The sequence below is a fragment of the Tachypleus tridentatus genome, chromosome 1 (assembly GCF_004210375.1).
Source record: "Tachypleus tridentatus isolate NWPU-2018 chromosome 1, ASM421037v1, whole genome shotgun sequence".
NCBI classification, from domain to species: domain Eukaryota; kingdom Metazoa; phylum Arthropoda; class Merostomata; order Xiphosura; family Limulidae; genus Tachypleus; species Tachypleus tridentatus.
Genome location: NC_134825.1, coordinates 92,697,613 through 92,709,142, shown reverse-complemented (window position 1 = coordinate 92,709,142; position 11,530 = coordinate 92,697,613). Strand labels below are relative to the sequence as shown.

General features: G+C 36.5%; 2 protein-coding genes across 2 annotated transcripts in view; one reads left to right on the top strand and one right to left on the bottom strand.

Annotated features, from left to right (window-relative positions):
* The window catches only part of LOC143255586 (sulfotransferase ssu-1-like), a 28,008-nt gene that overhangs the window by 2,081 nt on the left and 14,397 nt on the right, over window positions 1-11,530 (top strand). The window contains exon 2 of the mRNA XM_076511471.1: window positions 5,514-11,292. Within this exon, the coding sequence (XP_076367586.1) occupies window positions 5,552-6,142 (591 nt within the window). The 5' untranslated portion in view covers window positions 5,514-5,551 and the 3' untranslated portion in view covers window positions 6,143-11,292. The remainder of the gene's footprint in view (window positions 1-5,513; window positions 11,293-11,530) is intronic.
* Window positions 10,266-10,980, bottom strand: LOC143232720 (sulfotransferase ssu-1-like). The gene is made up of 2 exons (XM_076468466.1): window positions 10,640-10,980; window positions 10,266-10,536 (listed from the first exon to the last, which is right to left on the bottom strand). Exons 1-2 carry the CDS (start codon window positions 10,978-10,980, stop codon window positions 10,266-10,268), a joined length of 612 nt encoding a protein of 203 aa, XP_076324581.1.

The window sequence follows — 11,530 nt, the reverse complement described above, 5'->3', positions numbered from 1 at the left end:
CTGTGTGCATTCCTGTACGTGGTGAGGGGAACCCCAAGGGAAGGTTCTGTTCTTTCAGTTTACCTCCTCTGGGATCTAAACATCCATTCACGTGTTCGCCGTGCGTGGTGATCCATGAAGGGGAGAATAACGTCCTGATGTTTGAGGGTACCAGCCCTAACACACCGCTTTGGCCTTAAATTCCTGTAGATGGGTGGCTTTGGGGTGGCCCCTTTGGGTCAGTTGACTGGTCCACTTGGGCTAGAGTCAACAAAGTACCAGTATTGGATATTCTCAACATGTGTTTTGGATATTGTATCTAATGCTAGTGTTTGGGTATGGTGCTCACGAAACACTGGCGTCGCTGCAGTGACCTAGTTTGGCACTGTAGTGCCTCCCCTCGTAGGGGATACATGGTTGGTGTGGTTAGTGGCACTGAAATGTAGCTTCTTTGTTATGGATATCCCTCTTTCTAACAAAATAAATAAAAATAAAAGAACTTGAAAAAACGACCAAGCACAGACGACTCTGTTGTATAGTCAATATTACAGCCAGATTCTACGCCTCGATTTCTGATTCTCCATTTCTTATCTGGAAATCATTGGGGCAGATGTCTCCATTTCTCATTCAGTAGGGATTAAAGAGACTTGCTGGCTACCCAAAATCCGTAAAGATGTTGTGCTCTGGAGACCACAACATACCAATCTCCTCTTGAAATCAAAAGCCATTAGGGCTATACCCATTGTGGTCATTCCTCATGCGACTTTGAATTATTCCAGAGGAGTTATATTTGAAAGGGAATTAAAGGACATTGCCGAGTCAGAAATCCACGCTGGTGTCTCCAACCAAGGCGTTACTACGATAAGCCGAATCTTCACCCGTAAAGACTGAATTATAGAACTAGCTAATGTTCTGATATTAAAGTTTAAATCACCTCGTTCTTTTGCGACTGTCAAATCAGATTGTCTGAACTTCAAAGTAAACAACCATTTGTCTCAATTTTATAATTAAATATTATAGAATTATCACCGCTGTTAAAATAATTAGCAAAATTAACTTGTTTGTCTTTACAATATCGCCAAATCTCTCAGATGTTTGAAGTGCCAGCGGTATGGTCGTTCAAAAACGTCGTGTTGTTGTTTTTTGGTATGTGCTCGTTCTGGTGAAAAAGGCCACAACGCTTCCAAGTGCAACCTAGAACCACGCTGTTCTTCCTATTTAGGGCAAGAAATAGGTGCAACGCTTAAAGGCTGTTAATAATATCACCTATTTAGAGGCTTGTCCCCAGCTCTGTCTTGGATATATGCTGCTGCATTCCTTTCCACTACCACAATGGGAGTACAGACAGATCTTTCCGTGACTCCAACACAGTCGTTTGCAAAACATGTTAAGAATCTTGTGCACTCCATAATTAAAAAAGTTGACGCATCCATGTCTACTTCCATCTCTCTGTCTCTACCACTCCTTCCAGTGACTGCTCAGTTTCACTTCCTTCAGGTTCAAATGTTTCCTCCGGTTCATTTCCTTCTGCAGCCCGAAAAGTAAATCAACCATTTGTTCACGCCCTCAGTCATTGATTCATGGAGGTTGATATATCTTCGTCATATAACGAGAAAAACGTGATCGCAAACAGTCAGTTACACCGCCACATTCTTCTCCACATAAATAGCTCTTGCCACACTGATCCAATGGAAATGTCGAAGTTTTCGATCAAATTTCGATGACATTAAGGATTTGGTTTATTCTTACCACCCAGTGTGCCTCTTCTTACAGTCACCCTTGGAGGCTGTAGCCATCCATGTTTCCTTGGATCGTAACACCACTATTTGTTCTCTCTACCTACCTCCAGAAGAGATCTAGAATCAGTTAGACCTTGATGCCCTCATTGGGCAGTCACCATTCCCCTTATAACTGCTGGGGGATATTAATGAACATAATCCCCTTTGGGTGGTGTTAATATTGATGGGGTGGGTCATGCTTTTAAATCATAACCTGTCTCTCTTTAGTACTGGTTCTTATACTTATTTTCATGCACCTATTTTGACTTTTACTGCTATAAATCTTTCTATCTGTTTCCATTCACTTTTCACTTACTTTTCTTGGAAAGTCGACGGTAATTTACAAAGCAGTGATCATTTTCTAATCATTTTGAGAGAGACTGGCCGTGGTCGATGCCATCCGACTCGGGTAGCTCGATGGAAATTGGACCAGGCTAACTGGCATTCTTTCACTACTCTCTTAGGACTTGATCCTACCATGGTGTAAGCTATTGATAGATGACTGTGTGGCAGCAGTAACTGACTATATTTTGTAAGTAGGTACTCAGCGTATTCCTAAAACCTCGACATGTTTCCGACAGTATCCTCGTTCTTGGTGGAATTGTGCCAGTCACATGACAAGAAAAACTCAAAAACGGGCTTGGGATAATTTTCGTCGATATCCCACACTTCTAAACCGCATTGCATTTAAACAGGCCCGTGTACATCCTTGGAAGGTCAGACGTCAAAGCCAGAAAGAATCTTGGATTAAATACACCTCTAGCTTTCTTCTACCACCAATTTCAAACTCATAGAGGAAAAATGTCAGCAAGTTTTGGTCTGTATCATTCTGCCTCCCTTTCAATCTTGTTCTCTAATGGTAAGGAAGTTGATCACACCCAGAGCATGGCCAGTAGCTTTGGCGAAAGATTTTCTCATGTATCTCACACTTCTGCTTCATACCCCATCTTCTTCGCCATCAAAATATGGGCAGAACGATCGCCTTTTTTATTTCAGCTGATCGTCTCTATGACTATAATCATCCCTTACACTGATGGAATTTAATCATCCTCTTCATTGGTCTGGTGATATTCATTATGAGATGGTGCAACTATATTTCTCCTGCCTCTCTTGCTATTCTTCTGATTGTTTTTAACCATATCTAGCAGGAGAATGTTTTCCCGATGCTTAGCGCCATATTATTATACTTTTGTACTTTCTTTTTCCAAACCTCGGAAGGATCAGAAAAGATTCCTTTGAACTACCGTTTATTTGATTTGACGAGCTGTCTTAGTAAGATCTTAGAGGGGTGATTAATGCTCGTCTTCTTTGGTTCATCGAATCAAACAACTTCCTCTCACCCACTCAGTGTAGGTTTCGAAGAGAGTGTTCCACCACGGACTACCTGATTCGACTTGAAACATCAATAAGGGAAACCTTTCCCAAACAACAACGTCTTGTTTGTATCTTATGATACAACGTGAAGGAATGGTATCTTGAGAGACCTCCACTCTTATGACTTGTGTGGCAGTTTGCCGATTTTTATTAATCATTTTTAATGAATCGGCGATTGCAGGACGTGTGGGTTCGAAACTTTCCCATTCTTTCCCTCAGGAATTTGGAGTTCTTCAGGGCTGTGTCTTGAGTATCACACTTTTCATTATAAAGATTAATGGCGTTAGTGAACAACTACACCTCCAGTTGCAAATGGCCTCTTTGCCGATGACTTCCACATCACGTGTCAATCGTCAAATATGAGGTATATTGAGCGTCAGCTATAGACTGCTCTCCATCATTTACTGACGTTGACTAGAGCAAATTGTTTCAACCTTTCCCTCTCCAAAACTTTTGTCGTCAACGTGGTATTCACCCTGATCTCGAACTCTGTATTGGTGGTCCGTGAGGCAACGTTTCTGGGGCTTATATTTGAACGTAAGTTGACTCTTATTCTACACTTCAAGCAGCTACATGTCAAATATACAAGCGCATTAAACATCCTCCATTTCCTCTCTTCCACCTCTTCAGGGGCGGATCAATGTTCCGTGCTAAAAATATATGGTACCCTTTTTGGATCAAAACTAGACTATGAATCTCTGGTCTATGGCTCTGCCAGAACTTCAGCCTTGAAAGTGTTGGAACCTGTTCAATATCAGGGTCTTCAGTTTTGCACAGGGCCCTTTCACATTTCTTCAGTCCAGATTTAGAAACATAGTCCTATGAACCCACTCTACACCTTTGTAGTTTGCATCTGTCTTTAATGTATGCTTCAAAACTTCGTTCATTACCACAGCATCCCACATGAGTTTCTGTTTTCCTTCATCAGTGGGCCACATTTGTACATAATAGAGAGTTTGTTACTGTTCCTTTTAGTCTTCATATTTGGGTGTATTTGGATGAATTTGGTCTATCTTTGGATGACATAGCGGTGTCAACAGATCAGCTTATCCAACCAAACGTATCGCCTTCTATTTGCCGAACATCTTTCGAACCATCTGTATAAATGGGAATGGAAGGATTGTTCTGTTGGCTCAGCCATTGTTTGCAGTGATTCGGCTGTTGCACACAGAATCCCCCTTTACACTTTCTGTATTCACTGCCGAATTGTACACCATTTCTCTTGCCCTGAATCCCGTAGAAGCTATGCAGTACACGAACTGTACTATTTAAACCGATACACGTAGCTGTCTGTTCAGGTCTGGAATCGTTTCATGTCAGTTCTCACCCTATTCTCGCTAATATTCAAAAACGGATGGCCCATTTTACTTTAAAATTTACTTCTATCCAGTTCTTCTGAATACCAACATCTTTTGGTATTCTCAGGAACGAGCTCGCCAACACCGCAGCTAAGTCTGTCTCCAGCTATGGTTCTGTATTCAAGGCTCGGCTCCGTTCTAGTTGGCAGTTGACATGGAGTGAGCAACCTGAAATAAAGCTCTTTGAAATAAAATTCTTTGTTGGATTTTGAGCGTCTTGTTTCCATAAGAATCGGAAAGAGGAAGTTGTCCTAACTAGACTATGCATCGGTCACAATTTTTAAATAATTGTTTTCTTTTGTCTGGGACTGATGCAAAAGAGGGTGTCTATGTGACACTCAAGTCACAATAAACCACCTTTTACTGCGTTTCCGTCGTTACGACTTTCAACGACGGCACTATTTCAGAGATGTTTTGTCCCAAAGCTTACTCTCAACGTTTGACAATGTTATCGGCGATAGTGACACTGTACATCATACAAATGTTTTTTTAGTTTTTAAAGGCCGTTGACCTTTTTAACACTATTTAAGTTTTTAATTCATAAATTATACCTTTTCTATGATTCTTTTTGAAGTACAACTAGTTCGATATTAAATTAGAAAATGGCCGTAATTCTAAAAAAACATGACAACTTCCAATCTCATGTATTCTAAAAGTTTCAATATATATCAATGCGTCACATTCAGGAATGTAACGTTTTGCAAAAATAACCGTTATTTATACAATTAAAAATTGACTAATAAGCATATTAAAGAATTTTATGTCATTTACTGATAATATTTCTATCAGGCCCATCACTCTTATTTAGATTTATTTTTTATATTAAATGATCTCAAAAGATTCGTAGTCGAAATGAATGGCTTATTTGTAAATCTTACAATAATTTTGGTTTTCCTCAATCGGTAATTAGGAGTTTCATCAAAGTTCCGACAGTGTCTAGTGTCAATTATAAAATAATATATCAAAAATAAAGGCCAATCACAAAGCTGAATAACTATATATATATTGTTTTGCAATCTTTCAGCTAACAACATTGTTCAAAATTTTACAACACAAGAAAGTATGACTCCCAGCTATCAACTTGTCGACGGCTTCAGGATTCCTAAAGCTTTTTCACCAGACACATTTCGTAAAGCCCTTTCTTTTAAACCGCGAAACGATGATATATTCATCGTAACTTTTCCAAAGTGTGGAACAACGTGGACGCAGCATATCGTAATCAACATTCTTAAAAGGGGAATCACGCCAGAAACTTTTGAAGAAATTCAAAAGCTTAGTCCTTTCCTTGAAATTACAGGGCCTGGTGTTGTAGAAACCATGCCTCGTCCCGGAGCAATTAAAACTCACCTTCCTTTTAGTCTTCAACCTTACTCTCCCCAGGCCAGATACATCTACGTGGCCAGAAATCCCTTTGATTTTTGTGTATCATTTTATCATCACACCAAAAAGTTTCCGTTCTATCAGTTTCCGGATGGGACATTTGATGAATATTTTGAGATTTTTATAAACGACCAAACGGATTTTGGGGATTACTTTGACCAACGCAAAATGCATATTTTTTCTTTATCTTCATTGGCCTTCAGATTTTTACAACGCTGTATAGAGACAAAATCTTTGAAAGAGATTAAAATCGAAAATGTTTCCATTAACTAATATAGATTTCAGCAAAGCAAACTATAATATGGAAAATCGTTTGTGCACACTAACACACTTCGTGTCAGCGATGATACAAACTATGGCGATGCAACCACTTTCAAAACAACTAATATTTTCAGTCTTTTTCTGTTTTTTATTTATAAACATACGATTGTTTACACTTCGAGATTACCGTAGATATTTTAAAAATTAAAGGCTATTTACTTTAAAAAATGGTGTCTTATATCACTAAAGATTTTCTTTGTTGTTTTCAAGCAACTGTGTCTATTCTAGAAATATATATGATTCGAATGATAATATGTTGCTGTCTATTTTAGATTACTTTTATGTCTTTTTTCTCATTGTATTGTTTGTTTAGGTCATTTTCAAATGAAATATGCTATTCTGAACAGTGAAACCGCGTTCTTGTTGTTCCGGAATTTAGTCTCACGTTTAGTTTTTCGATATTTGTATATCCCATGATGGAGTCCCATTTAGTGTCTCAACTTCCTGAATGCTGTTTTTGTTCGTGTTAAAGTGATACAAATCTTTCAACGATGTAGCATAAGTACTCGTTTTCTGCTCTACAAGATTTTCTTCTGCTAAAGAAATAACAAGTCTATCTAACGGATTGTTTACTTTATGGTAACCCCTGTTCAGATGGCACATCGGTATGTTTGGGGATATACAGTGCTAGAAACCGGATTCGATACCTGTAACGTGCATAGCTCAGTGTGTTGATATATGCTGAACTTTGAAAAAAAATCCAACAGATCACTACTGGGTCACTATAACAACACTGGAATTATTATATTTAAACATGCTACAATTTATGGCTATCGACTTATAAACTAAAACGGTTAATTAAGAAAGAATTACATCATATTAACATCCCGCTTCTACATTAAAACTACAAATGAATTCCAAACAGCCACCTACTTCAAAAATTATAATTTTTTGGGAAATAATAAAAACGACAAGAAGATGTAATGAAACAAATGCTTGCGATGACTTGGCTTTTCAGGAACAGGATAGGAAAAGGAGAGTCGCATAGAGATTGTGTTTTCGGAAATCGCTGTAAAAAACTAACTAATACGGAGTGAAGAAAATTGTAAAGTGAAACACCAGAAAGGTCAAAGGTTGAATAGAAAGAAACGAAAAGCGACACATTATCAAAGAAAAGGAAAATGATCAACAAAGAGATTAACCTAAACGTACACGTAAAAATCACAGACACACAGACTGAGTGCATTTACTAAAAGTTTCAATCTTGATAATGGCTTCTAATAGAAACTGAGTAACTCAATAAATAATATGTATATAAACATGGTGCTTTACTTTTGGTTTAGATGACTTCCATACATCTTTCATTGGCGTGCTTGCACTGTAAAATAGTGGGTTTATGGTTTGCGACCCGTTGACTACAAAAATACACTGCGCATCTCATGGTTGTAGATGCATCATAAGAATAACGGGTAGCGATCAAATAAGACAGTCCAAGAAGTAATACGATCTTTCTCTCTCTAGTCTAGTATTTAAAAATTAGAGACGGCAATAGTGCAAAGCAACATAAATTTTGGCCTCTTGTATTCCTGATAACATAGATAAATACTATTTACACCAAGATTGGATTTCATCTATCTGGTCATAAAATCCAAGCTTTCAGTCGTTCCATCCACTCTAGCTTTGCATATATACATATATTTTACTTAAAGAAATAGTTCGAAGTAAACTATAAGGTGTTATTTTTTTAATTTATACAAAACAATACCAACCCTAACAATTTCTAATTCTCTTTTAGTACATTTGGAAGAAACTATCCCAATTCTCTTTGAACTCTACAGATGATTTTTATTCACATAAAAGATTTGTCCTCCGGTAAATCTACGGATTTACAAGACAAAATCATGGGTTCGATTCACCTCGGTGGACTCAACAGATTGCCTGACACACACACAAAAGATATAGAGTGGGTACTACTGTTAATCTTAAACGAAGATATATCGCACGAAAACAAAAAACAAAAAACCTGTGGTTTTACACTCTGTAAGTCGACTTACCGCTGTACGAGGGACGTGATTATAGGTGTATACATAAATACATTCTACCGTGTTTAAACTGCAAACAATTGACTTTCAATTCTATGTCATGCTGAATTTATTAACAACAAAGCATCTTCAACATACAGAATACATACAAAAAACTACCTTAATGTGACTCATTGTCTCATTCAGTTATTCGTAAGTATTTTGTGTATAACGTTACCGTCCACAGACTGTAATTGAATAGCAACATAGTGGTAAAGTAACTTGATATTATTTGTTTAATTATTATTCAATGTTTAATCTCTCTGAGACCAAACAGCCCTCCCCAAGTGGGTCAGTCGTAAGCTGAAAGGCTTATAACGTCAACAACCGGGTTTTGAAACCCTTGAGGAACACAGTACAAATAACCAATTGTGTAGCTTTTTATTCGATCAGAAACAAAGAAGCTAATAATTTCGTTTTTTATAAAGTTCATAATGCAATATAGAAACGAAAGACAATCGTTAAAGTTTAAATTTTATGAAATGTTCTTATGCTTACATGCAAAATTACTTCACTCTTTCAGGTAGTTAATTCATCCCATACATTAAGCAAAAATATTAACTGTAACATTGTTTGAAGTATACTGCCTACAGAAAAATTAATTAAACAGCATGTACACATACTTTTTGATTTTCGTGCGACATGCTTAATATTTAAAATTATCCAGAACACTTATTCCATATATTCCACGCACGAAAAACATTTGTTGAGTTCCAAAACAACTGACGAACTTTATGAGTTGCGTTCAAAGCATATTAGAAGTTGTACGGCTCAGATCTAATAAGTCACTTTAAGAGTAGCACATTTCGGGTGCATTTTTCAGGTACCTTTCTTTTCTCATCTTCATGAAAACATCAAGATGAATTAACTGTTCCTAATAATTGTTTAAAAAAACAAATTTAGAGAAACTTTGCCAAACATCACAGTACGCAGTCTAAAAATTCTTTTGAGCATTTCCAGTTTGGTGGCTTGTACAAATTGAAAAAAAATATCCAGATTTGCTTACAAATATTTAATTAAGTGAAAATAATCGTTCTGAGTTAATATTGTTAGAACGACTGAAAGCTTGTTTTAATATACTTGAAAATATAAATTATAAAGGTATAGTGGTTACTGCGAAATCACAACGGCAGAACTAATGATCTATTCTTATAATACACCCACGGAAACAAAGTGGGAAGCGCATTTTGTTTCTCTTTTTACCTGTAACTAAGTCAGTCAAAAATCCATTGTTTGATTGTAGTCGGTTCATGATGATATCTTATTGATGATGGAACACTATTTCGATAGAACATTGGCCCGTCTTCTTCGGATATGATCCGTATCCATTCCAGTCCTATAGGTGTTTAGGTTTTCAAATCTTTCACGTCCCAAGGAACTTGAAGTCTGAAATATAGCAAGAGGCGATCAGAAACTGTTGTTTCTCTTCACCTCGCGCGCGGTAAAGGGTGTGGTTAATGATAAAATTATGGGATTTAGCAAAATCTAGAAGAGAATGTTAGTTACAACCAAAGTCTTTATATATATATGTTGGGAATAAGCGTTGTTGAAATGTGCACAAGGCTGCAACAAAAGAAACGAGTTCGAAATAGTAAATGTTTGGTTCATGTGCAATGAAACAAAGAAGAACTGGAACAAAAATGAAATTAAACCCTAGACGTTAATTTTTTGATCAAATTTTTAAAAGGGATCTGGTGGAGATGTAAACGACCATTTCAAGACAACTGATTTAGTTTGAAGTAAATTGACTGGCTAACTAAGGAAACGGCTATTTTCAAAACAGGGATCTTTTAATCCTATACAAAAATAAACTTTAGTTGCGGGGTGGAAAGGGGGTAATGGAAGCACCCGAGAAAACCCACTTTCATGGACAGGGCGCCAAATAATATCTGAACCGTATCCAAAGAAGAGATGAAAAAAAAAAGAGAGAATGCGTGAGCACAAGCATCTTAAGAATTGTAGAATAGACTTAAGGACGAAATGTCGAAGTTCTACAGCATCAAGAAAGAATATTTGTTCTCTAAAGCGAAATGTCGTTTATCTTCCAAACCTTTTTATATAACTGTATCTTTCATATCTTCATGTAAATCAGGCCACAGATTAGAAATATCTCTTCCCTTTGTTTTCTCTTGAATTTTTTCTTTTAATATCTTAGACTGTTCAGGAGTAAAATTATTTTTCCAATCTCCCACTACTGCTTTTTGAACAAAGTTGACCTCTTCAGGAGGTTTAATATTATTGGTTTTCATATATTGATTAATATGCTGAATTCCTTCGGGAATGTATGGGTCTTCTTCTGTATCTTCAGTTTTCCCATTTAAAAAGCTATGCATATGATCATTTACGCATTTTTTCATATATTTGGTATTTGTTTGAAATATTATTTTTTTCCATTAGCTCCTCATTACATAGTAACATGTATTCGTACTTTTTACCAAGAAAACTGTCTATCTTCATGTCTTCGTATATGATAAACAAAACATTAGGGTCGTTCCGGTGCTTATACCATGACAACAAATGATCAAAATCATCTCCAAAATCGTTTTCACCGTTGATAAAAATATTGAAAAATTCATCAAACGTGCCATCTGTAAATTCGTATACCTGGATCATTTTCGTGTGATAATAAAATGGCACATAAGTGTCTTTCGGGTTCCTAGCTACATAAATGTATTTTGCTTTAGGGGAATATGGATTTAAATGAAAGAGCAGATAAGTTTTGATTGCTCCAGGACGAGACATTCGAGCAACTGTTTCCGGGTCAGTCATTTCCATAAAAGGAGAATATTTCTGAAAATCTTGGAAACTTTCATATGATTTCCCTTTGTGTAAAACATTATGAGCAAATGTTGGGTCCAAGTATTCCACATTTTGGAAACGTTACGATAAATATGTCGTCGTTTCTCGCTTTATACGCAATAGCTTTTCGAAAGCAGTTGGAAGAAAAATACTTTGGTAATGTAAAACCATCTACTTCCTGGTAAGCAGGTCTTACATTCCCATTTTGGGCCATTCTTCAGGAATATCTGTAAAAGAATAATGATATTATCTTAGCTACTGAGGAATGCAGAATTGTTTCAGGTCAGAGTATTGTTATATTAGTTAAAAAATAATAGTATGAAAAGTAAACAAATGCTATAAAAGAAGATAAACATCTGATTATTGCGTTTACATTTATTAAGCACTAATAATAAACTAATTGTAAAATGCATTTGTATAATAACTTGCATTGAAATACTATGGAGGTTGAGTATCCAACATGTAAAGTAATTTTCACTTCAAGAATAAAAATACCTTTATGCATCAGAATATTTTCACA